Source organism: Hippocampus bargibanti, linkage group LG08 (genome assembly GCF_051943395.1).
Source record: "Hippocampus bargibanti isolate YZ-2025 linkage group LG08, ASM5194339v1, whole genome shotgun sequence".
Classification (NCBI taxonomy): domain Eukaryota; kingdom Metazoa; phylum Chordata; class Actinopteri; order Syngnathiformes; family Syngnathidae; genus Hippocampus; species Hippocampus bargibanti.
In genome coordinates, this window is record NC_142741.1 from 5562570 (window position 1) to 5590561 (window position 27992).

The 27992-nt window shown below is 43.2% G+C and overlaps 1 protein-coding gene across 5 annotated transcripts; it reads right to left on the reverse strand.

The window, feature by feature from the left end:
* Positions 1-64: 64 nt before the first annotated feature.
* Positions 65-27968, reverse strand: gulp1a (GULP PTB domain containing engulfment adaptor 1a). 5 transcript variants are annotated; one of them, XM_089002417.1, is made up of 13 exons: positions 27817-27968; positions 12308-12386; positions 10646-10707; positions 9337-9408; positions 8748-8846; positions 8410-8547; positions 8206-8322; positions 7646-7732; positions 7327-7542; positions 7102-7237; positions 6810-6904; positions 6256-6266; positions 65-1645 (listed from the first exon to the last, which is right to left on the reverse strand). In XM_089002417.1, the coding sequence occupies exons 2-13, from the start codon at positions 12333-12335 to the stop codon at positions 1624-1626; spliced, it is 1083 nt and encodes a 360-aa protein (XP_088858543.1). In that variant the 5' UTR covers positions 12336-12386; positions 27817-27968; the 3' UTR covers positions 65-1623. The 5 variants fall into 5 exon arrangements, with proteins under 5 accessions (XP_088858543.1, XP_088858540.1, XP_088858542.1 ...); XM_089002414.1 differs by lacking the exon at positions 6256-6266; XM_089002416.1 differs by lacking the exons at positions 6256-6266; positions 27817-27968 and adding an exon at positions 14705-15254.
* Positions 27969-27992: the final 24 nt, after the last annotated feature.

Here is a 27992-nt window from a genome sequence, read left to right on the forward strand (position 1 = left end):
TTTTTTATTAAAATACAGTTGCGTATTAGGTCCAAGTGTTCTTAAAAAAACAAAACAGGCATAATTTTTGTCATGAAAAAGTATATTTAATCTCCCTTTTTTTGCCACTGTGACATGATGCACAGTTAGAATGCACTTAAATATAGGAAAATAATGACTGTGTTAAATAACGATTCAAAATGTATTGCACAAAAAAAAAAAAACCTACAGATTGTACCGGAATAAATGTTTGAAAATAAACAGTTGTAAATACAGTGATACAACGGTTTCAACTTTGATAGTACAAAGGCAGAGTGTTGACTGCAAGGTTAAAATATCCCATCAATCAGGCTCCACAAATAACCCGCGCAAGCCATCTGTACACCTGATGCAAAAAGCTATCAACCCAGCTAAACAGAAGGTGAGGAACTAGGTACAATTATCACAGAGAAAGCACCTACAAGGGATCATTCGTCAAGATGGTGAAAAAAGAAGGCTACGTTCCTCATCAAGTGTTTAAGGCTGATGAAACCGGCCACTCCATTCCATCAAGCATCAACGACGATCACAAAGGTAAATAAAATGACTTTATTATATAGTACAGTTTATTTCTTTAATTATAATACCATAGCACATTTATTATAAATAAAATACTGTATATTTTGTGTATTTTTAAGGCTTAGAAAATTAGAAAGTAGAACATTATGTTTTATGGGTACCTGGGAACGGATTATTCTCATTTTAATGGTTTCCTATGGGAAATTAATTTTTGGGATACACACTTTTCTCCTTACACACTCTGTCTTGGAACCAATTAAGTTCGTAAGCCAAGGTATTACTGCAATCAAATGCAAAATTATTGTTAAGAAACGTTGAATGCAACTGACATATACAAATCTCGTCAACACGTTAAAAAATAACATCAAATAAAAAAAAATAAATGTGATACAATTTGACATAAGAGGAATGTTTTTACAGTAACATTTAATTTATAACAAGCAGAACAAAGAGCTTAAAAGTTAAAAATAATGGTCATTTGAATGCGTATTGATTGATATGACAGCAAGTCCCTCCTCTCCCGTCCTAACAGTGCCTCGAGGTGCAAAGAAAGACAATGTTACACAGCAACAAACAAAATAGCACATTTCTGCGGAATTGGAATGAAGAAAAAAAAAGAAAAGATGTGCGACATTGCTGCATTTTAGCAATATGTGTACTTTGATGAAAGTGACTTTACAATACACATTTTTCATTGGCCCCCTTTCATTTGATAAACGCAATTAAAATGACACTCCATTTCAAAAGTCGGCGTACCGTGTGACATCATGACCCCTACACTACCCCCCCCCCCCCCACGAGCTGTACAGAAGCAAATGACGGCAAAATGATCACTTCCAGTTCCTAGAAAAATGTATTTCCCTTGCCGCAAATGCTTCCAATGTGAAATTTGGGACTTTAACAAAACAATCTAAATGCAAATGCGGATAGAAATGTCAAAATGGTGGGGCTCGGGGGCAGTTGAATTTGGAGTGGATTCTGGCCCCCCAAAAAATCGTACAAACGAGTTCAAATAAGAAGATGACTTCCGGGGTCATCAGCATCGGCCATCGAGTGGATCCGGAGGGAAGATGGCGCCCTCTAACGTCAGTCCCATTTTGAACCCCTCCTGGAATCATAAGTAATAAATATAAATAAATGCTCATGATTATGTGTCGCTGGATGGAAAGAATGTTTGCGCTCATGCAAATGGAATACTGTACTGTAAAATTAAAATGACTGACGAATAAATACATAAATAAACAAAATAAAAATAAATATATAAACATGTCAACTATACGACAACTATACATGCATTCAAATCGAAAATCAAAATCGAAAAAAATTGAAGCAAGCAAGTGAAAAAGGAAATCAATGCCTTTCATATGTTTATTTTTCAGAAATTGCATCGTAAACTTGATTATTATTATAAATGGATCAATCTGACGACAACAACACTGCCCCCTTTTGGTTTTGAGTTAATGGTGCACCCATACTGTCGGGGACCCGGATGTAATATTGGATTGGATTTGCCTTTATTAGTCTCGCAGTGGATAAATTTACATTTCACAGCAGCAAAGTGATGAAAGGAATGAAAGTAGAAAAACAAAATACAGGTGATGTTCCGGTTTTGAGGGGGCATTACTGTCTGAGTTTCCACGAAGGGGAACACCGTAAAAGATCGGGATAGACTAGTGATGGGAATTCCTGCTTTTTTAGAGAGCCGTTTTTTTTGGCTCAGCTCACCAAAAAAAGAACCTGCTCATCGGCTCCCAAATGGCTCCCAAATGACATAATTTACTATTCAAATTAAGGTAAAATGATGCGTAAAATGAATTACTAATGTAAAAAACATACAATATCCTCAGTTTTTCTTTTTATTGTTGCTTAAATTAATTTACTATAAAAATATACAATACAGTATATCATTTTTAAAATTGACGTGACTTTATTCATATTTCTTTGTGTGCGCGCGCACGTCTGTGTGTCTTCTACCACGGATATTACCAATCACGTGCGACTTTAACACAAGTGGTTGTGGAATCGGCACCCTATTAAGAGCCGGCTCCAGTCGTTCACTTCAACGAGACTGCTTTAAAAGCCGATTAGTTCGCGAACGACACATCACTAGTCTAGAGCAGTGATTTTCAACTAGAGATCAACTATCCAATGCCCCTTTTTCAAATTTAAACTTTTACAAACATTTATTAATCATTTTCTGCCAATATTTTGTCATTGTCCGGTGTCCGTGTTGAAAAGCCTGGGAGTGCAATTTAATATTCGTCCGTGTGGCAACACGTCACAATTGCCATGTCCCTGCTCGCGGAATAATTCCAATGTAAAAAAACGTGCCTGGGTTCAAAAAAAGGTCTAGAGTCCTGTCCCAACAAGTTACTTCACAACCTGTAACATGTGTTACAAAGCGAAGATATTCAGCACACAATACAAGTTATTGTATTGTTATTATTATTATTTATAGGGTGGGAAATCCGGCCGGTAGGTAAAGGCTCAATAGCACCGGTGGTGGTCATTGATCACCTGGGAAAGGTGGGCCGGAGGACAAGCGGTAGTGTTTGAGAGAAGAAATGTTTGTTCGACACAAGTTTCTAACTAACTTCGTACACTCCTCGTTTGACCGAACGAAGTTGAAAATGGCGTTTGGTCACTTCGGACTAGCGTTATATAAGATGGACTCATCGATCGATCGATTAGATGGGTGAAGACCGCGCGGCCATTTGGAAGTGGCTTTTGGCCAAGAGACTGGAGAGCGTCGTGAGGTGAGTACACGACTCCACGGGGGTTGACCAGTGACATTTGCGCCTTAAACAAGCCTGATTTACGCAAGAGACCCAAACCCTTCTGTACCGAGGGGGTAATTGTGCCAAAAGTGCTGAATATTGTTTTTGTTTGATTGGGTATGTCCGCACTGTATTGTAGTGGTGTGTCGTTCGCGAACGAAACGTGTCTTAGAGCCGGATCTCTGAAGTGAACGAAGAGAGCCGGTTCCTAACAAGGAGCCGACTTTTTTTGTCCTGTATTCCCCGCCCCCAGTATTTGGTTAAAGCCGCACGTGATTGGTCGATATCCGGGGTAGAGGAGGGAGGGGAGAATTACAGACACATGCAGCAGTGAGGAAAATGGGGGAGGGGGACGTTAAGGTAGACAGGTGGACTAATGTTATCACATTATGCTGTTATTATTATTCAATTATTATATTTTTTTACTAGTTGGTATGATAGCATTATTAATATGAAAAGCAAATTAGTGACAGCTGGTCATCAGCCCAGAGTAACCACAAATCGGCTTCTAATAGGGAGCAGACCCCTCCTTTTCGATTGGAGCCGCTTTTGATTGGTCAAAATCCGTGGTAGAAGACAGAGCTGAGGGTTTTACACACACGCACGTGCGCGCACACACATACACATGCATGAACAATGCAGTGAGGAGACACAACCGAGCACCTTTTTACATTAGTAAGGAGTTTTACAGATAATTTTATATTCTTTTTGTCTAAATTAATTTAAGCACCAAGAAATGAGGAGCCATTTGGGAGCCAAAAAAACTGGCTTTTTATAATGATAATGATAATGATGATGCCGATAATGATGCCGATAATGATGCCGATAATGATGCCGATAATAATAATAATAATAATAATAATAATAATAATAGTAATATGTTTCATTTATAAGCACCTTTCAAAACTCTAAAGGACACTACAGTGAGCTGAGCCAAAAGAGCCGGAAAAGAGATGCCCATTTCAAGGTAAGATCAGAAGCATTGACATCAAATGGTGAGTAGTTTTACTTTATTTGAATCTTATTGTGCCGAAGACTATTTTATATTCAAGTTAGTGGTGTGAGTGTGTGTTACTGAGTGAATGCTGGCACGTCTGCCTGCCACTGCTCACCCGCAGAAAAACCTATCCTGTAAAGCAGGGGTGTCAAAGTCATGTTTTTGCCGCGAGCCTCATTGTAGTTATGGTTTCCTCTCGAGGACTGTTATGAATTTGGGGAAGCCATTATAATGTTTAATCCCCTCCACATATTACATATAGAGCGCACAACAAATTCATGAATAACTCGTTTTCAAAGCTGAAGTCAAGAATAATGACTGATATTGTGGTTTACATCCAAAAATATTAAATTTTGGTTATGATTTTAGCAAGCATCATGGAATTTCACGTTTGATTTGCTTTTGCGGGCCGAAAGAAATGGTGTGGTGGGCCGGATTTGACCCTCAGGCCTTGAATATGACACCTGTGCTGTAAAATGTCCTTGAGAGTTTTATTATTTTATCTTTTTTTCCTTGAGAGTTTTGAAAGCCTCTTACAAATAAAATGTATGATGGCTCACCTGCACAAAAACTTAACTTGGGACTGCAAAGTACCCTTGGGAGTTTTGAAAGGTTTTAAAGTATGGATGGATATTATTAATTCCCATCACTAATGTATTGTAAATATCGTAGTACTGCGTGATTCCACTAGGGGGTGCAATTGCCTTACGACTGCCTGTTAAATAGTTAAATAAAGCAGACGTCGCTCCTGGTTATTTTTCAGCGTACAGTGATACCTTGGCTTACGAACTTAATTGGTTCCCAGAAAAAAATGTGTAAGGCGAAAAGTGTGTATCCCAAAATGAATTTCCCATAGGAAACCATTAAAATGAGGATAATCAGTTCCCAGGTACCCATAATCCAGTGACTGTACAGTGACCTTGAGAGTTTTGAAAGGCGCTTACAAATGAAATGTATTATTATTATTATTATCATTATTATATAAAACAGAATTTTCTACTTTCTAATTTTCTAGGCCTTAAAACTACACAAAATATATCTTATTTTATGTATAATAAATGTGCTATGGTATTATAATTAAAGAAATAAACTGTACTGTATAATACATTTGTTTTATTTACCTTTGTGATGGTCGGTGATGGATTGATGAAATGGAGTGGCCGGTTTTATCAGCATTAAACACTTGATGAGGAATGTAGCCTTCTTCTTTCACCATCTTGAAGTATGATGCCTTGTAGGTGCTGTCTGCAATAATTTTACCTAGTTTCTCATCAATTGTGTTCTGTTTAGCTGGGTTGATATCATTTTGCATCAATCACATAATCACAATCGCATCACAACCCCTCACTGCTGCGTTCTTGACCAATCACGTGACTTTCCCCGAAGGCTTGGGGCGGGGAATGGAGGACCAAAAAATATGTTGGCAGCCATTTTCTCCATTTTGGAGAATGGCTTCACTCTCTTTCTTTGTCTGTAAACCCCCGCCCCCCTCACTGCTGCGTTCTTGACCAATCACGTGGCTTTAACCGCCGACTGTGGGTGGGAAATAGGGGACCAAAACAAGCTGGCTGCCATTTTCTTGTTCGGAGAACGGGCTTGTTTGCGAATGACACATCACTCATTGTGGCAGCTCCGTGTGTATCCCAAAAAATAGTTTGTATGCCAAGGTAAAATGTTCACAAATTTAACGTTCGTAAACCTAAAAGTTTGTAAGCCAAGGAATTCGTTAACCGAGGTATAACTGTACTTATTTCCCGTCACGTACATACATCTCCTATACTTTAAGATGATTTCCCAGGGAGTAGAGTCGAAGCAGGTTCAATTCTAGATTTAGACGCCTCAGAACAGGCGTTGCACAAGGCCAACCAATGATTTTATAATATTAAATCAAGTACCAAAAAAAGAACACAGATGACGCGAAGGCAAAGAGAGAAGGGTACAAACCATTTTTGACACTGCAAGCAGAGAAGACAAAGACAAATGTTGAAACGTTGTAAAAACGGTTAAATACGAAAATACGAAAAATTCTGAGGAAAGGCTGCCTTGCTGGGGGGAAAAAAAAGATAAATGTCGCCATCTTGTGGAAATTGTCAGAATGAAAGCAAAAGAGGGCGCTTTTTCGTGCTTGGAGGCTGCTTGTTTTGGGCCTGTCAGTCATGAAATTAGATTTCAGGCTTGCTGATAGCGAATCGCCGAAGTTAAGCTAGCAAAAGAGGGCTTATTTATATATTTCCAGCTGATAAGTCACATATTGGGGACATAAACACGAGTGAAAATGTTATTGAGCTTCGGGAGTGAGTAACTGGAGTTCAATATGAATGATTCAGATGCGAAAGAAATCTCAACCGACGACAATTTTGGCATCTCCTCCTCAAATCCATTTTTTTTAGCTCAGCACAATCCTATGACCTCAAATCCTGTTCTGAAAGGCATGACACACTCTCACTGGATTCTCATTTCAACAAAGAAAAGAAACCTGTGTCAAGATTGGCGCTTACCTGCATTTCATCCAGTTTGGATTGAATATCCGGAGGGAAGTCAGCAGACCCACAGGTGAAGGGATCAAACGGTTCCGCCCCAAACAGGTCTTTCCCTTCAAGACAACACAGCTACTTACTTGACACACGTCGAGAGGACGTCGAGAGTGCGTCGAGAGTGCGTCGAGAGTGCGTCGAGAGTGCGTCGAGAGTGCGTCGAGAGTGCGTCGAGAGTACGTCGAGAGTACGTCGAGAGTACGCCGAGAGTACGCAGAGAGTACGCCGTGACTAAAAAATAAAGCATTTAGGTTACCTATGTTTGGCGGCAGTGCGGTTGGAGGTAGCGGGCAGCCGTTGCTAGCTTGCGTGGGCGCTAGCACGGTCCCTGGGAAGAAGGGGACCATGTCGAAAACGTCTGTCGACTGCGCTTGGGCCGAGACACTCCCCGTCTATGGAAATTGGCGGAGAAAAGCATCAACGGAGATCCCGATCCAAGGCGGAGACGGCAAAAGTACGAGAACAGCGAGGAAGGCTTTACGCAAGGTCGCGCAACGCAGCATCCCTCAGGCGCTTTAGGAAGAAGGAAAGTGCATTTGGCAGGCGGTGGGGTTAGTAGGCCGGCAGATAGGTTGGACTCCGGCGAGCTCATAGGCGTGAGGGTGACAGAGGAGATCTCCAGAGAGGAGTTGACGTCGTGACGCCAGAAGAGAGAAGAAGGTCTCCGCAGCATGTTAGCTTCGTTGAGATAAAACAACTGGGAGACAAGACGAAAGACGGTTGGGTGAGTCGGGGGATGCAGGACTCATGTGAGCTTTGCTTTCTTCAACCGGAGTCCAGTGGGGGAGATTTGTCATTACCGGGGGCCCGTGTGCCATCATCTGCTGCTGTTCGAGATCTTGGAGCTGCTGCTTTAACTCTGAATTTTCCGTTTCCAGGTCTTGAATCTGCATGGAAAACGCAAAATACATCAAGAGGCGGGAAATCGGGGGTGGGGGGGGGGGGGGTATAGTCTAAGTTTAATGTTATCATTTTCTCCTGCATTTTCATAGTATACTTCAAACGATGTGGCTGGAAAACCGTTTCAGACCAAAAAGAGATCCGGGTTCGTCACGAACAATTTGGTTCGTGAAGAATTTTTCAGAAAGTGCTATTTTCCATTTATGAACAATCTGGGCATCTTGAGCACCAAGCAAGCTACAGCTATGCCAACGGTGGATTCTTACGCTTGACAAACCAATTAATCTGTAGAGGAGTTAAAAAAGAACGACAACCTTCATCTATCCACAGATGACGGCTGAGCCGCCTGACAAGCTAACGCGCTAGCTGAGTCGCCACGCAGGGTCGGCTTGCGTGTCAAAGTCAATCAAGCTCATTCGAAACGGCAAAGGATCCGAAAGAACGGCGACGCAAGACACACTCTCTTCTGCAGACTTCCAATCTGCTTCCTGGTGTCCACGTCTTTGCCCCCCGACTCCAGGAACTTCTTGTAGGCCAAGTCGAACGCCTGGCCGATGGTGAGCGTGATCTCCTCGGCCTGCAATGCCGCACAGCGATATTCAACGTGATGTCACCGTCGACCAAAAGCGACAGACGGGCAATCGGAGTCCGTTCGGCAACTTACACACTTTTCGCTGTCGAACACGAAGCACAGGTGTTTGTTGGATTCTGAGTCCTTGCAGATAAAAGTGAAGATCCGTTTGTCGGTTTTGTCATCTGCGCAGAAGGAGATTCTGTGCAACTGGCAGTTGTGCTGCACGTCCTAGAAAAAAAACAGAAAGTTAAGCGTTAGGGGTCAGTCGGCAAAGGGTGACCAAGTCTCTTGATCAAGAACTACTTTTGAGGAATTAGAATTTCGTCAACCTCAACCGATGCCAAAGGGTCTTCAGGCAAAGCCTTAACACCGAAACGGGACGAAAAGTCAATGACCAACCAATTCAAAGTCCAGGTTGAAGCACTTACTTTTGTCTTGGGATCGAGAATCTTCACACCGTATATGGAGATCTGCAACTCGACTTTTGGTGTTTTCTGTCCCTCTGACTTCTTGATGTGCCTCTGAAACTTCAAAAAGCAGAATGACCAGCGTTAGCGCATCGGCTACAACTAACGACGGTGGAAATTGGCTAGTCAAATTGGTTGCCGTGGCCCTCCGGACCGCCGGTTCAGACCTTCCTTCCCGTTAGACCCTCATGACCGTGTCCTTTAAATGATGTTCACTGCGGAACTGGTCTCGGCAGTGATTGCAGAAGGCATCTTTTGTCCCAAGCAAGCTACGGCTAGGCTAGCGGTCGATTCTTCACGACCATCCGGATGAAAGCAAGCTGTTGGATCGGTGGCCAGGTCACTGTACTTTTTAAAATCACTCTGGGATTCAAGTTGAAGATGTGGAAACCGTTTGACGGTCGAGAAATAATGGCTTTAATCCAGCCAGCGACTGACGGGCTAATATTTATCACAGCGAAGCTTCTGGTCCAAGTTTGTAATCGTGATCTTAGCATTCACCACAGATACTTGTCTTCTGGACAAAGAGACTCTGGAATCGAGCTTTTACCTTGAGCTTTCTCACGGCATCCTTGACAACCTCCGTTCCTTTCGGGGCCTCCACTTCAGTGTTACCAAGAAACTGGAAGACAACACACGTCGCGTTAACCTTGACTTTGACACCTGCGGACTCAGAGATGGATTTAAACCGGCTACCTCATAAACCCTCATCGGGAACATGTTCCCGCAAAGACGTTTCTTCCACGGAAACCCGGCACGATGCACAAATCAAGATAAGAAACGTCATGAATGGGGATAAGGAAGCTATGACAAATGTTTCGGACGCACCGTCTGACAAATGCCCAGAATAGAAAAGCAGAAGGGGGTGGTTGTCAGTGGCTGAGGCCAGTTCAGGGGACAGGGCCGGCAAAACTTCAACTCGTCCAGAATTCTTCAGCCCTGTCCTCCAAGAGCTCCACTCACTGGCTCCCGGTCAAATATAGAATCAACTTTAAAACTTTTCTTTATACATTTAAAGCTATCCATAACCTTGCCCCCCCATACCTATCTGACCTTCAAATTTCTATTCCCTCTCGTCCCCTCAGATCCTCTTTCTCCCTCCACCTCTGTGTGCCCCCCCACCCGTCTCAGCACGATGGGGGACAACTTTCAGCTACCCAAACTCTGGAACTCACTTCCTCCCAACATTCGTAACATCAATTCTCTTCCCACCTTCAAATCCCATCTCAAAACCCACCTATTTAAAATTGCATTTTCTGTGTAGCTCTCTCTCTTGTTTCTATTTATTATTGTATTATTTTTTTATTGTATTCTATTTGTAATTGTATTTTATTTATTATAGTATCAATGCTTGTCTGTGACTGTAAAGTGTCCTTGACAGCTTTGAAAGGCGCTTGAAATAAAATGTATTATTATTATTGTCATTAAAACCCAAATGAGAGGCTCATCCGTCACTGACTCATCCAAGGGCAGCTAAAAAATCACATCGTCACGGCCAACGGTTCGGAATCGCCCGCGATTAGCGCACCAATGAGGCAGAAATGATTTAACGATCCATTTCAAATGTCTCTGTGGCCTTGCCGCTCCTTAATTGAGAGCTTTTTAGGATCTGGTCCCTTTTTACAACCATCGGCAGTTGAAGCAGGAGCAACGTTTTGCCATTTCGTCGACACGAGCGAGTCATTCGGTCACGGATTGTCCCGATCCACAGATTTTATGACGCGTGACCAAAATAAAACGGGAGGACATTCATGACAGCATATTTTTCAGTGACATTGACAACGCCCACAAGAATAGGCTAAAAATACGACCCAAAACATTTTTTGTCTCAAAGCAAGACGAGTCAGCGTGAGATGTACCTTAGCGTTGTAGGCGATATAATGCTTGGCCAGAGCTTCGGGTGTGTGCATCCATGATTTGTCTGAACACAAAAAACACATTCCGAGTTGACATGAGCATCCGTTTTTCTGACGTCGGAGCACAATGGCCATCTGAAACATTTGTCCTCGGCTATCCAAGTTGGCAAAATCTAAATGAACAGCCTCCTATATGACTTTTCCAACGAAAACCTGGTGCTGGTTGAGATGCTATCTTCTAGAGCACAGGTGTCAAACTCAAGGCCTGGGGTCCAAATTTGGTCTGCAGCATCATTTTATTTGGCCTGGGAAAGCAAATCAAACGTGTGAAATTCCATGCTCATCTATCGAGCTTGCTAGTGAACTAGCTAATGGGCAATGTCGCTAGTGAGCTTGCTAGCGAGCAAGGTAGCTAGTGTGCTAGCTAGCGAGCAAGCTAGCTAGTGAGCTCGCTGGAGAGCAAGGTAGATAGCTAGCTAGCGAGCAAGGTAGCTGGTGAGCTAGCTAGTGAGCAAGTTAGCTAGTGAGCTAGTTAGCGAGCAAGGTAGCTAGTGAGCTAGTTAGCGAGCAAGGTAGCTAGTGAGCTAGCTATGAGCAAGGTAGCTAGTGAGCAAGGTAGCTAGTGAGCAAGCTAGTGAGCAAGGTAGCTAGTGAGCTAGCTAGCGAGCATGGTAGCTAGTGACCAAGGTGTGAAATTCCATGCTCATCTATCGAGCTAGCTAGCAAGCAAGATAACTAGTGAGCAAGATAGCTAGGGAGCGATCTCGTGAGCAAGGTAGCTAGGGAGCGAGCTCGTGAGCAAGGTAGCTAGGGAGCAAGCTAGCGATCAATGTAGCTAAGGAGCAAGCTATCGAGCAAGGTAGCTAGGGAGAGAGCTAGCGAGCCAGGTGACTAGTGAGCTAGCTAGTGAGTTAGCGAGCCAGGGAGAGAGTGTGCTAGCTAGCGAGCAAGGTAGCACGCTCACTCCCCAGCTAGCTCTCTTTCTATTCAGCTAGCTGTCCAATCCTTTATATTTACAGGTGTCAAAGTCAAGGCCCGGGGCCAAATCTGGCCTGCCCCATCATTTTATTCAGCCCGTGAAAGCAAATCAAGCATGTCAACTGCCGTGATGCTAGCTAAAATCCCAACCAAAATTTCTAATTGTCCCATTTACACCACAATAACACTGATTATTTTATTCAGGAAACGACAATGTTGGCCCGCCGCAAAAATGGACTTTGACACCCCTGTTCTAGATCCATCCCAGTCCAAGTCTTTGAATACCCCGATGATACTTTGGCCTTTCTTTCGACACCTCTTCTCCCTGTTGCGGCATACCGAAAAACAGGGTATACGATTCACCCTTTGCATGAGTGAGCAGCCAAAAAGGTCACAGTGGGACTCCATTTGTTTTTCCTCGTTGACTTCTATCTTGGGTACAGGCCAAGTGGCTTGTAGCAATCAGGAGAAGAGGGCAGCAAGGGACCCACTCGGGAGATATCATGCGTCAGCGTCATTGTCTCCGCTCGCCAAACAATATCGCCGAGAGGTGGTCGCGTCTGATTTGTCTTTGACGTTATTCCGAGTTTAGCTTTTCAGATTCTTTGTTTACCCCAAATTGTCCTCGGCTCTCCCTTTGAGGGTGGTTTGGGGCGGGGGTCACCTTGGCGGGCCACGCCCACTCACCTTTTTTCCTGTTGAAGGCACGATTCATGGTGAAAAATGTGCGCCGAGGTTCCTTTCCGGATGGATTGCGATGTTACACCTAAGCAGAAGGAGAACACGTCAAGTTCAAATTGACCAAAATAGGTAAACCGTTTGTCAGCTTTCCCTTCAAACAAGAATGTGGCTCCGCCCCCCACCGTGATAACGTGCCGTTGGGGCTGACGGCAAAAACGATGAATAATAATGAATCACTTTCATTCTCCTAAGGGGACTGACAGCACCCCCCCCCCCAAAAAAAAAAAAAAAAGATCATAAGAATTCAATTCAAGTGAGTCAAACATTTGCAATCAAGCTCGAAGCCAAAAAGTGTGATTGGCAAAAAAAAAAAAAAATCCGGTGCGCTTTAACCTGTTGCAATTAACTCATTCACTGCCGTTTATGAATGTATTCAGGAATATAAAAAAAATTATGACATAGTATTTGTTCGGGTTTCGTTTTTTCTTGTTTGGGTGCTGAGAAAGCGCTGGTCAAACCTCTGGCAATGTTTTTGTCGCTAACTACCTTGCTCGCTAGCTAGCTACCTTGCTCACCAGCTAGTGAGCTAGCTACCTTGCACACCAGCTAGTGAGCTAGCTACCTTGCTCGGATTTGTTCAGGTTTTGTTTTTTTTCTTGTTTGGGTGCCGATAAAGTGCTGATCAGACCTCTGGCAACGTTTTTGTCACAAGCTACCTTGTTCGCTAGCTAGCTCACTAGCTGTCTTGCTCGCTAGCTAGCTCACTAGCTATCTTGCTCGCTAGCTAGCTCACGAGCTACCTTGCTTGTATTTGTTCAGGTTTTGTTTTTTTCTTGCTTGGGTGCCGATAAAGCGCTGGTCAGACCTCTGGCAATGTTTTTTTCACTGGCTACCTTGTGAAGGATTATTTCAAATTGTCAAAGTAAAAAAAAGTCAGTCAGCTTTATTGCCAAATATGCTATTATAATAATAATTTAATAATAACACTAATTTAATAATACAATAATAATAATAATAATAATAATAATAATTTGTTTAGTTAAGCCTCTGCCATGGTATTTTGCTTTTCTCAATGACATGTCATGACAATAATGTCATGATGTGTGTCTTCCGCCATATTTACTTCGACTGTATAACCTTCTGATACGCAGAGTGAAGCAAGTTGATTCTTGGAGCCATCTGTTAACCTTGATACACTGCTTACTGGAGACTTTGTGTGTCTCGCCATAGCCTTGATACCGCCCTTCTGATGAAATAAATATGTTGTGTGTCCATGATGTGGACACACTCGTGATCATGCAGCCATTGTCTGTAAACCATGTGTGTTTGGAATATTCTACAAATAAACCCTTCGAAGGTACTGTTCATCGACTCCAGCTTTTTTTTGGATTAACAAAATACTCATCATCTGATATTAACGAACACGCGGAGGAGAGAAGGCCGCTCTCCTCCAACACTTGCTAGCTAGCTCACTAGCTACCTTACTCGCTAGCTAGCTCACTAGCTACCTTGCTCACTGGCTACCTTGCTCACTAGCTACCTTGCTCGCTAGCTAGCTCACTAGCTACCTTGCTCGTATTTGTTCAGGTTTTTTTTTTTTTTTTTTTTTAGCTTGGGTGCCGATAAAGCGCTGGCCATGGCCTCTGGCAATGTTTTTATTTTCCACCAGGTGGCGGCATTTCCCTTTTTTCCGTGTTAGCGCTTTGTTCAAGCTTCAGCTGTTCTTAAAGCGCTATATAAACCAATACAGTAAAGTCTCGTTATATCGATATTCAAGGGAGTCTGAAAAAATATCGATATAACCGGGACTATCGATATATCCGACCCTGTTTGCATGTAATTTTCTCCGTGCGTGCATAGAAATAGTATCGATATAACCGGGACTATCGATATATCCGATATCGATATAACGAGACTTTACTGTATTATGATAACACTTTCTGGGAACCAATTAAGTTCGTAAGGTGAGGTATCACTGTAGTTCTGAAGGCTTGGTTTGATTCGGATATAGCACTACTGAAGGCCTAGCTGTCAAATGCACGGCTCGCCACTTGTTTCTATGCGGCATCTGGCGGCAGTCAATGAGTTTAAATGACCAATAAAAGCTCCCGAAGAGTCCGAACAAGCGGAAACATCGTGAGGTTGTGACATCATTCCAAGAGAGGAGAGAGAGGGAAATAAAATTCAACAAAGGTTCTTTTTGTTTTCGGTCCTCACTGACGGAACACGACCGGCTCTGGACAAGAACACAGACTCTCGAGCGGGGAGGGGGGTGGGGTAGGTCTTTGGACTCTTCTAAACGGTGTCCAACACAGCACCTGACCCGACGGAGACTCGGATGGTCGCCGATGATGGCAAAAAAAAGCTCGCAAACGACAAACAAGCTGTAAGCAACTTACGTGCCTGCAAAACGTGGAGGAGCGGACGAGCGCACAGGAAGTGAAGCTAATGCTTTTCAGCTGTTGGCCAGATGCCGACACAGCAAGCGCAGGCGGGCGAGGAGTCTAACGGACTTTGCAAACTCAACAAGAAAACGTTTGGCCAGAAACGCGATACTTATTTGACGTTCCGCTTGCTCCGCCCACTTGCGGCTCACAATTTTTGGGGAGTTCCGCAAAAAAAAAGACAGAGCGAAAGAACCTTTTTGCTCCAGACTTGAGCTATAAAAGCCAACGTGCCAAAGGTATCTGGCTATTTATTAGCTATCCTTTAGCTAGCTGGCTAGCTATTGGCTGTCTAGCTGACTGGCTGTAAGCTGGCTAGCTGACTGGCTGTAAACTGGCTAGCTGTTGGCTATCTGCCTATCTATTAGCTATTTATTTGCTATCCATTAGCGAGCTAGCTAGCTAGTAACTGTCTAGTTGACTGGCTTTAAGCTGGCTAGCTGTTGGCTATCTGGCTATCTATTAGTTTTTTATTTGCTATCCATTAGCGAGCTATCTAACAAGTAACTGTCTAGCTGACTGGCTGTAAGCTGGCTAGCTATTGGCTATCTGGCTATCTATTAGCTATTTATTTGCAATCCATTAGCTAGCTAGCTTTCTATCTATTTGCGTTACTTTGGGGGTTGAGTGAACGCTGGCGCATGTGGCTGCCGCTCCTCACCCACAGAAAAACTTTATCCTGTGACTGTAAAGTGACCTTGAGAGTTTTGAAAGGCGCTTAGAAATGAAATGTATTATTATTATTATTATTATTATTATTATTACCGTCATTGTCATCATTACTATTATTACTATTATTACTATTACTATTACTCTTACTATTGTTATTGTTGTTATTATTATTACTTAGATATCACTTAGGAATTCGGAAAACTCTTTTTTTTTCTGATGAAAGAATAGAGTTTAATTTTTTGTATGGTGTAATACATTTTTATGTGGTCCTAAAACTGAATATTCTGTGGGTCGTGGAATTCGAGTGACAATGACAAAAACCCTGGCACTGGAGTGGACACATTTTTGCACGTCTGGCAGTGAAGGAGTTAAAAAAAAGTCTCAGAACTTGCCCCATCCCCCTCTAAATGTCATTCGATGAACTTTATTTTGGGGAGGAACCGAAAAGACAACAAAAGTGGCTTTTGGGAACACTGAGTGTCCAAGAGAACATAAAACAAATGAGGTGTGCCTTTTAACAGTGCGGTCAGGAAGTTGCCCGGCGGCCTGGCCAAATGGGCAATCAGAGAAAGAAGGCACAGCTGCAGAGAAAAAGAGGAAACCAAACTCAGCAAAGTGCGAACGGACCAGACCGCCGCACACCCGCAGCTTAGCCGCAGCCAAATGCTTCCTCGTGCGGAAATCAATGGCCAGCGTGCCAACAAAAACACACCGACGCCCAAAACCCAAATCCCCGCCCGAGAACTGCGTTGCAAAGTACTTACATCCGCACGTGTCCGTACTATGGCCTTTGTGGGGTGGGGGGTGGGGCAAATCAAACTTGTGAAATTCTATGCTCATCTATCAAGCTAGCTCGGTAGCGAGCGAGCTAGCTATCTCTCTTTCTATTCAGATAGCTGGCTAATTCCTTACATCACTGGTGTCAAAGTCAAGGCCTGGGGACCAAATCTGGCCCCTCCAATTCCTTTTATTCAACCCGCCAGAGCAAGTCAAGCTTGTGAAATTCCACGCTCATCTAGCTTGCTCTCTTTCTATTCAGCTATTTGGCTAATTCCTTACATCACTGGTGTCAAAGTCAAGGCCTGGGGGCCAAATCTGGCCTGCCACATTAATTTGTTCGGCCCGCAAAAGCAAATCAAACTTGTAAAATTCCATGCTCATCTATCTGGCTCACTTGCTAGCGAGCTAACTAGCTCTCTTTCTATTTAGCTATCTGGCTAATCCCTTACATCACTGATCACATCATTTATTCGTCCCGCAGTGTCAAAGTCAAGGCCCGGGGGCCTAATTTGCCCCGTACATAATTTTATTCGGCGCGCCAAAGCAAATCAAACTTGTGAAATTTCATGCTCATCTATCAAGATAGCTTGCTCTCTTTCTATTCAGCTAGGTGGATAATCCCTTAAACCACATGTGTCAAAGTCAAGGCCTGTGGGCCAAATTTGGCCCGCCACATCATTATATTCGGTCCGTGAATGCAAATCAAACATGTGAAATTCCATGCTCATCTATCGATCTAGATAGCTAGCTCTCTTTCTATTCAGCTAGCTGGCTAATCCCTTACATAACATATGTCAAAGTCAAGGCCCGGGGGGGGGGGCTTTTATTCGGCCCGCCGTAGCAAATCAAGCGTGTCAAATTCCACGAAGCAAAATTTCCAATTGTGTTAACCACAAAAACTGTCATCATTCTTGACTTCAAATTTGAAGCCTAATTTTTTCATTGACTCATTGACTGCCAGACGATGTGCAAATTTGTGTCCATTCCAGTGCCAGTGTTTTTGTCATTTTCACTCAAATTGCCCAATTCAAACCCCCATCGTACCTCATCATTTTGTCAGACAATCTGGACTAAGACTGCAAATTCTACTTTACTTTGACTTGTTTCCGTGTTTTTATTTTCACCAAATCCTTCCTTGACATAAATTGGACAGTAGTTGGGGTAAATTAGTGCATCCGGAAAGTATTCACAGTGCTTTGCTTTTCCGAGGGCTTTATAAAAAACATTGTTCCAAAATGGAAATGAATCAATTCTCAGTTTTAACCCCTGGTACTTTCTACTATCTCTGTGACTCCTTTATTTCCTGTATATGATATTTGTCCGTGTTAAGCGCATTGTAACAGCTTCAACTGGTATTAAAGCGCCATATCAAGTGAAAATCTGCTTTCTTGTCAAATATGCTAATATGCATGACATATAGCACAGATGAAATTACTGTCCTCTCGGAACCAGCGTGCAAGGCACTTATAATGACTTTGATAAACATAATAAACATGAAAATACCAATTTGCCAGGAGATAGCGGAGCCGCTGCGTGTTCACGCGCCGCCATCTTGGGAAAAAAAACAAAATAACAAATAATATGACAACACAAAGACACAGAGAGACATTCATTCTTCAGCACTTTATGTACCCTCTTTGTGACATGAAGCAGTTCTAGATACGTATGTAATATACAGTAAAGTCTCGTTATATCGATATCGGTTATATCGATAGTACCGCTTATTACGATACTATTTCTATAACCGCAAGGAGAAAATTACATGCGCGCAGGGTCGGATATATCGATAGTCTGGTTATATCGATATTTTTTCGGACTCCCGAGAATATCGATATAACGAGAATTTACTGTATATGCGTTTTCGTGTTTATTATGTTTGTTAGTCATTCTAAGTGCCTTGCACGCTGGGTCCGAGAGGACAGTAATTTCATCTGTGCTGTATGTCATGCATATTAGCATATTTGACAATAAAGCTGACTTTGACTTGACTTTGACTTTCTATTGTATTGTATTGTATTGTGATTAAAATTAATCAATGAAATTAAGTCATTCACTGCCAGATGATGAGCAAAAAATGTGTCCACTCCATTGCCAGGGTTTTTGTCATTGTTACTCAAATTCCGGGACCCACAGAATATTGAGTTTTAGGACTACATAAACAGCGTTAGAAACCGTAGCCTCTCTTCTTTCATCAGAAAAAAAATAGTTCATTCCTAAGTTATATGGGTGGAGTTATCTTAGCTTGAAAAGGGGGCAGCTGTACAAAATACAAGACATGTTGATTTGTATAGCGCTTTAATAACAGCTAAAATTGTAACAAAGCGCTAACATGGACAAAAGGCAAATGCTGCCCACTCGTGGAAGTGAAAAACCAGGGTCGGAGGTCGGACCAGCGCTTTATCGGCACCCAAGCATGAAGAAAAAAAACACAAAACCCGAACAAATGGCGCCTCACGTCACATTTTTCGATTCCCGAATAAATTCCAGAATGGCAGCGAATAAGTTCAGGCTGATAAAAAACGGGGTCGAGGAAAGACGGCTGAGGAGTCTTTCGTATTCAGACTTTCGACTACTCAGCAAACATGAAAGAAAAAATGAATAGGTTTGACCAACAGGGGCGGAGCTAAGGAGGGTGAGGGGTTGCAAGGCAGCGTGAAGTCCATCCTCCGCCATGAATAAATGATGAGATGAAATTATTCAGTAGCCAAAGTTTTCCAACGTTATTCAACTGGACCAATCTGCTTTTTTTGTAGTAGATAATTAAACATGTCGAGCAAAAAAAAATATCAAATGAACGCGGAAGGGCAACAGGACTTGCCATTCCCACGCTTGCGCAACCCTCCACGCGAGGAAGGGGCCTTTTTGTGCCACTTTTTGCATTTAGATTTTTATTTCTTGCCTTTTTTAATTCATCTGTTTTTCAAGTCATGTCTCTTAACAACGTGAACCGGGGGGTGGGGGGGGGATGTCAAAAGATGGTGTCATCAGAGGTCGGACAAACACAACGCGGCGTTTCACGGCAACGCTCTCTCTCGCAAGGGCAATCGCGTCCAAAATAAATGAACCCTTAAAGTCGCAGCCGGATTGTTTTTTTTTTTCTCCATTGCCTGCGGAACCGCACCATGGCGTGTTTTGCCATACGATGGCGTTGGGTCTTGATTGCAACTAGATTTGCAGTCACACACGTTCGATTACAAATGAAAATTGGGAATCCATCTTTGTATCCCTTTCAATCCTCCTCACTATGAATGAATGCACATAAAATGGACATTATAACAAATAATAAACAAAGTCAATCACAAATCAATTCAAACGGCATGAACAAAGCGATTAGGAATAATTTTGAATAAGTCTGTGCGTCCTCTCAGTTGTACAGGAATGGTCCATTGAGGAAAAGGTTTCTTTAGCCGTCATCTGGACTTCTTGGAAGGTTTCGGACGCTTCGCTGTTCATCCGAAAAGCTTCGTCAGCGAACCAAAGTTGTGCTGGTAAAGGACATACGTAACGGTGCCAGACCTCTGCACAGATAATTCCCTGCTCTAAGGTTGGGGGGGAGCAGTGGACTACTCCCTGAAACCAATCTGTTTACCTCTTCCTTTCTTCTCATCTCATCTCATCTCATCTCATCTCATTTCCGTACCGCTTATTCCTCATTAGGGTCGCGGGGGTTGCTGGAGCCTATCTCAGCTGTCTTCGGGCACGAGGCGGGGGACACCCTGAATTGGTTGCCAGCCAATCGCCGGCTTCCTTTCTTCTGTTTACCTCTAATTTCCTATCTCTTGCTCTGATTGCCCCTTAACCCTGGTATTAGAATCGAGCTAAAGTTGTGGTGGCCCTACACACACACACACACACACACACACACACACACACACACACACACACACACACACACATATATATATATATATCCCTAAAATCGAAAATTTCCCCATTGTAGGACTATTAAAGGCTTTCTGATTTTGATTATAAAACCAGAGCGAATGAGGCAATCAGAGCAAGGTAGTAAGAGATTCGAGGTAAACAGAACAAAAAAAGAGGTAATCAGATTGACTACAGGGAAGTGGTCCACTGCTCCCTCCCAACCTTATGTTAGCAAATAAAAGAGATCTTATCCGTCCTTATATATTCCCAGAGTTACCAGCACAACTTTAGTTCACTGACGAAGCTCTTCGGACGAGCTAGCGAAACGTCCGACACCTTCAAAGAAGTACACATGACGGCTGAAGTTACATTTTCCTCGTTTTGAATAATGGTCGCCGGATGGAGTCCCTCAGGGATCATATTCGGGGCCCCTCCATGTTTGAGATGTTCCCTCACCGAATCATTTTGAATAATGGTCGCCGGATGGAGTCCCTCAGGGATCATATTCATGTTTGAGATGTTCCCTCGTGGAATTGTTTTGAATAAGGGTCGCTGGATGGAGTCCTTCATGGATGCTATCCGGGGCCCCTCCATGTTTGAGATGTACCTTCGCCATTTTAACGCGTCAGATTCAAATCAGAATGGTGATCGGTCTTTTCAAGAGCTTGTTGATGAGACGATTATTTCAATTTATCGAGATACGCTGTGACGCGTCAACTGTAAGGAGAAGAAGAAAATTGCTGCCACTGAACGAGTCCAAAGGCTTCAGTGGTTGCACTTCAACTTTTTCCAATTTGTTCCCCCGTCAGCGGCTAAGTAAGTCAAGCTGTCTTGGGGAGGTTGACATAACATCAGAATTTACACACGCAATCAATCGCCTCCGTTTCACAAGCAATAAAAACGCCATTTCAATCATGGTGACACAGTCGTTTGTCTCCATGACATCCCCCTCCCAACCCCCGTTTATGGCTCAAATCGACACGGAGCTTTTGCATGCAAATCCAAAAAAGATATTTCATCATCTCTGGTGGGTGCAAAGAGGAAATGAAATGACAAAGCGACGACAGGCTCTGTTTTGCAAGCTTGTTTGAGATTACAAGATCATTTCGTGTGGGAAAATATTCATCCATCTGTCCGTCCGCGTCGTTTCCCAGAAGACCCACCGTACAATCTTTACACCTAGCTACATCTAGCTAGTGATTGAACGAGCTAGCTAGCTAATCCCTTACATCACAGGTGTCAAACTTAAGGACCAGGGGCCAAATCTGGTCCACCACATCATTTTATTCGGCCCACTTAACCAAATCAAACTTGTGAAATTCCATGCTCATCTATCAAGCTAGCTAGCTAGCGATCGAGCTAGCTATCTTTCTATTCAGCTCACTGGCTAATCCCTTACATCACAGGTGTCAAAGTCAAGGCCTTGGGGCCAAATCTGGCCCGCCACATCATTTGATTCGGCCCACTTAAGGAAATAAAACGTGAAATTCCATGCTCATTTATCGAGCTAGCTAGCTAGTGATCAAGCTAGCTAGTGATCAAGCTAGCTATCTTTCTATTCAGCTCACTGGCTAATCCCTTACATCACATGTGTCAAAGTCAAGGCCCGTCACATCATTTTATTCGGCCCGCTTAAGCAAATCAATCACAGTCAATTGCCATGATGCTAGCTGAAGTTTGAGCCAAAACTTCAAATTGACTTAGACTCTCTTTTTTCATCAGAAATTAAGAGTTAATTCCTAAATTATATTGGTCTGGAAGTATATGCGCTTGGAATGGGGGCAGATGTACAACGTACAATGCATACATTGATATAGCGCTTTAACAACAGCTGAAGCTGTAACAAAGCTGTAACAAAGGCAAATGCTGCCCCCTCATGGAATGGAAAAAAAAAACATTGTCAGAGGTCTGAGCAGCGCTTTATCGGCACCCAAGCATGAAAAAAACCCTACCAAAATCCCAACAAATGCGGGAATGATGCTCCACGTCACACTTTTCAATTCCTGAATCAATTCGGGAATGGCAGCGAATGAGTTAATTGATCACTGCCGTTGTCTGAAACAGCTTTGGGGTTATGGCAGCCATCGGTCGGTGCCCGACGAACCGATCAAAAAAGCGATTTGTCGGCATGTATAGAGTCCATAGTGTCCAAAATGTCGATGTCGGAGCATTTCTTGATGACGCCTCACCTTCCCGAAGGGCCCTCCGGAGAGCCGCATCCCCTCCGTCGGAGACAAGCAGAAAACACTATGGCAGATGATTTACGGTTTGCACTGCAGCAGACAATAAAACGCACACAAGAGTCGTTTTGTGCAAACTTCTCTGGATCGTGATTATCGATCCCGCCCACATCACGTCAATATCGCAACTAGTTATATTTCAACTGACGTGACAGTTGAGCGCACGCAGCGTGGCCATTGTTTTCATGACAAGGCCGTCCTTTATGCCAGCCCCCGTTTGACAAAAGGATCTTCTGAGTGGAAAGAATGAAGCCCCCGTTGTACTCCCCCCCCCCCCACGCTCCCCGCCCATTCTTCCCTAGGCAACCATCGAGTGGTGAGAGCGATGTCTGCCCAGCTTGGCTGACCTATGCTTGAATTGGCCTCAAAGGGGATGTGCGGACATCACAGTACAGTGTGATACCTCAGTTTACGAACTTAATTGGTTCCCAGAAAGTGTGTGTGTAAGACGAAAAGTTCGTCTGCCAAACATTTGTTTCCCATAAGAAACCTTTAAGATGAGAATAATCCGTTCCCCGGTCCTCATAAAACATAATTTACTATAAAATAAGTCTTAAAACTACACAAAATATACCTTATAAATGAAATTTGTTGTTGTTGTTATTATTATTATTATTATTATTATTATTATTATTATTATTACTGTTATTATTACTACAGTATAATAGTCATTTTATTTACCTTTGTGTTGTCACTGGATGGTAGCAATGGGCGGCTTAACACTAGCCTGTGGTGGGGTATTTTTCGGTCCCATAATAGCAAAAGTACAGTGATACCTCGGCTTAGACCAGGGGTGGGCAAACTTTTTGACTCGCGGGCCGCATTGGGTTCTAAAATTTGACAGAGGGGCCGGGCCAGGAGCATTTGGAGGGAGTGTTTGGGCCGGAAATACTCCGAACAAGTTATGTCCATAATTTATAAAATCACTTCAAATGACTTCGACTGAGCGTATTTGACAAAGATTCCACAGCATATAGCTATAGTTTACTTTTTAAGACTTGCGCTGAATATATGAAGTCTTGTTTTCGAGTTGATGACGATCCCCATGTGACGTCACGTTTGGACCGCCCCTGACCGAGAAAGCGACATACAATGCATTTTGGGTACTTTGTTTGGTCTGAAAACTTCGTGTTAATCCGTGTTGATCCGTGTTGATGGCGAAATTAGAAGGAAAACACATAAATAACGCCATGGTGAATCGTTGTGTGTTGCACCAAGACAACTACAGTAAAGTCTCGTTATATCGATATCGGATATATCGATAGTCCCGGTTATATCGATACTATTTCTATGCACGCACGGAGAAAATTACATGCAAACAGGGTCGGATATATCGATAGTCCCGGTTATATCGATATTTTTTCGGACTCCCTTGAATATCGATATAACGAGACTTTACTGTATTTGATATTCGCTGACACAAATTCCCAGCTGACAAATCAGCCCATTTCCAACGGCGCTTGGGCGCCATCTTCTGCTTTTTCTGGGTGCTACATTGCTTTCATTGACGGCTCGAATTGATATGGGAGGACTCCTAGAATCAATTGCAAACATTTATGCTTTCCTCTTCAGAAGAACAAGAACAAGAAAACATCTTCTCCGAATCTGAAGCCATTGTTTTGATTCTCGAGCAAGGCAAGACGTCTTGGCGTGACGTCACGAACAGAGGGGTGGAACCTTCTGAAACTGACCATTTCCGGATTCATTTTGAAGTCATTTTTATTGGTGTTTTTCATTTAACTAAAAATATCAGCCTGCCTGTTTTGGGTATTATAGATGCTATAAAACGTTTTTCTGATGTCAGTGGGAAACAAAAACAAAAAATGGTGCCGGTTGTCCTTTAAATGTAGTATGTACAAACCTCATAGCACAGTAAGAACACTACAACCCAATTTATTAACTGTCTTTCAAATGTGAAAAATATCCCTGATCAGTTAATAAATTTGTCTCAAGGAATATGCAAGATATGGCATTTACAGACTATTTCAATTTTATTACTTGGAGGAGGAAATGGAAATAGATTAAAATAACATATGCACTGTGATTTATCAAGATTGCGTCTGTTATTAATGAGTTTCAATTGAAGGTGCAAAGTTAAGAAATCAACATTTATTGAAAAATGGAATCACTTTCAACATTCAAAACATATTACACAACGAAAGATTCAAGCTCAATAATACCGACTTGTGTTAAAATCATAGATGGTTTGTCCTGACCGCGCGCTCAACAAACTCCTCACTGACGCTCTCGCCTTCACGCGCAAACCATACACGTGTACCGTCGCCGAGCACACAAACATAGACTACCTGCAGTTGAAATTTGCATACTCGGCTCGGCAGCCAATCAGAAGCCTGCTTCTTTCTTCCGGACTTTCGCAAGCGTTACAAAGTCGTGCAATTGCATGTCATTTTCCAAAATAGATGCACAGAACCTCAAACTAGAAGAAAGATTCAAAAGAAGCTAACAACATATGTGACGCTACAAAACGTAAATTTACATTAAACCGTGACTGTAAAGTGTACGTGAGACTTATGAAAGGGGCTTAGTGGCTCGTAGGAATCAATGCAAACGTTGCATTGTGCACCACCGTGAGAATCGACTACTGTAGCAAAATTTACAGCCATGCGCATTTGCCGTAAATTAAGCAAGGTAGCATTTGTAGTTGGTGCACTCTTGATTAAAAAAAGAAACTTTATATTTTGTGACAATGTTTCTTAATAGAATTGGTCTCATTTTGCTTCAAGTTGGGAAAAATGGGGCAGGCAACTTTTCAGTTATCTGCCCTGTTGTTCGCTAGCTTTTTGTCATGAGTTTTAGACACTGTTTGTACTATAATTTGGGCAAGTTCGGCGGGCCGGATTGAAAAGCCTAACGGGCCGTAGCTAACAAACTTTTCACCTTACGAACGTTAAATTCGCGAGAATATAATCTTGGCATACGAACTAGTTTTCGGGAAACACACGGAGCGCCACAATGAGTGATGTGTCGATTGCGAACGAGCCGGGTCTTGGATCTCCTAATAAGGAGCTGGAAATGGTCGCCAACTTTTTTTGTCCTCTACCTTATTGGTCAAGATCCGTGGTGGAGGAGGGAGCATCTGTGCTGCATGTCATGCATATTAGCATATTTGACAATAAAGATGACTTTGACTTTTGACACACGCAGCAGTGAGCGAGGGGTGTGGGAGGGGTTAGAGAACAGAAACACAAACACAGGAAAGGGAGATGACAGAGCTTGAAACAAAAAAACAAAAGTGAAAAAAAAAGTGAAATTGTGAGAATATGGATAGAAAACACAGTGAAATTTGGACTCATTTCAATTTGATTGATCGTTCAAAGGCAGAGTGTCGACTGCACCAGCGCATCGACACCCACAAACGGACAATTAGGCAAATGGGGAGAAAAATTCATGATCTTGCCTCGGGGCGTAGAACTTTGACGTCAACCACGATTAGACTTGAAGCAATCAGCCCGCTTTTAATCTTGACATTTTTATTTTCCGCCAGTAACAAGATGCAAACTCGTAGCGGATTAAAAGTGCTTTCATGTCGCCGTCGCGACACACCGCGCCGGCGTCGGTTGGCTGACATCAAACCGCCTCAGACCAGATGCCGTTGCGACGAAAAGCTTCGAGCGACAGTGACGAAACGATAAATGCCGCATCCTTTTCACCTATGTCATCAGTCACCCCGCGATGGCTGACGGGAAACGTTGAACGGCGAATTTATTATGCTCGCACCTCTATCAGCAGGCTGAGGCTGCATTCAAAACTGCTTTGTTTAGAATCCCCCAAAATGCAAGTGGGGCAATGGGTTCTGGTTCATCATAATTCAAAATACGTTTGCTAAAAAAAAAAGCAACGGTTAGCAACATCTTGCTTTGTTGCATCCCGCGCTGGGACCAGAATCAAACTGGAGCAAAATGTCATAAAAAGCCTACTAGAACAGCTAGTATTGATTTCATGTTAATCGGAGTTTACTTTTAAAGTCATTTTTTGCTGCGGGCCAGATTGCAGTTACGGTTTCCACTCTGGGAGCCGGATTTGGCCCCTGGACCTTGACTTTGACACCTGTGATGGAAGGGATTAGCTAGCTAGCTTGTTCGATCGCTAGCTCGATAAACGAGCATAGAATTTCACATGCTTGATTTGCTTTTTCCAGCCGAATAAAATGATGTGGCGGGCCAGATTTGGCCCCCGGGCCTTGACATTAACACCTGTGATGTAAGAGATTGTTCAATCGCTAGCTAGCTATTTAGCTAGCGCGATAGATGAGTATGGAATATCACGAGTTCGATTTGCTTTTGCAGGCCAAATACAATGATGTGGCGGGCCAGATTTGTCCCCCGGGCCTTGACTTTGACAACAGTGATATAAGGGATTAGCTAGCTAGCTTGTTAAATCGCTAGCTAGCTATTTAGCTAGCTCGATAGATGAGTATGGAATTCCACAAGTTCGATTTTCTTTTGCGGGCTGAATAAAATTATTTTGGCGGGTCAGATTTGTTAAAAAGCGAGCTGGCTAGCTCGTTCGAGCTAGCTAGCTAGCAAGCTCGATAGATGAGGTAGGAATTTCACATGCTTAACTTGCTTTTGCGGTTCAAATAAAATGATTTTGGCGGGCCAGATTTGTCCCCCGGGCCTTGACTTTGACACTTGTTATGTAAGGGTTTTGCTATCTAGCTTGCTCTTTCAATTGCTAGCTTGCTAGCTAGTAAGCTCAATAGATGAGCTGGGAATTTCACATGCTTAATATGCTTTTGCGGGTCAAATAAAATTATGTGGTGGGCCAGATTTTGCCCCTGGGCCTTGACTTTGACATCTTGTTTTAAATGATACAGTACTTCACGTTGGTTTTCAGCAGCGAAAACTGAACGTTTGGTCCAATGGCGACATTAAAATCATGACACACAAACGGTTTCAAATCTCACGTTGTACAATGCTTTCCATCAAGCAAATTATTAGCGCGCTAGTTTCCAAACTGGAAAAAAACTAGCATGACAATCCTTGTGCTCTTTTGAGCCATCGGTGTCAATGTTTTTTTTTTTTTTATCTTGATCTGTCCTGTGATTGGCTGGCGGACAATCGAGGGTTTGATTCTAGCTCACCCTCAGAGCCTTTCACATGCGGGGGAATTGATGGAATGTATAAGAAGGGTCAAAACGGCACGCCGCACTCGCATGCATAGCTGCCGGGGGAGGGGAAGGCGTTTAGGGGGTGGGGGGTGGACAAGACAAGATCCGCTTTGCAAGTTGGACAAAAACACAAAAAAAACGGTCCCCGTTCAACCGCTTGACAACAAGACGCACTCAAACCACAAAAGACGCAACGACAGACAAAAACTAACCCCCCCCCCCAAATCAGCTGTTGTCTACCTCCGCTGGACTTGCGCAAGAAAACTTTGACCCCTGGCCCCCCTCCAGGTTCCGTCAGCGCTGAAGCCGCTCCAAAACAACCGTGTTCAAGGGGTTGGGGGGCAACTTTAGAAGTGACAGAGGCTCGTCTGACTGGTTACTCACTGCGATGGAGAATCCCGGCGTTCAAAACCTCTGCGGTCCAGTCCGGTCCGGTCCGGTCCGGTGTCTGCCGCCCCCGCTGGCCGGGCAGGCACATCCAACCAACGGTGTCCCTCGTCCTCCCCCCACTCTGTCACTCTCCTCCTCTTTCTCCTCCCGCTGCTCTTTTTCTTCTCCTC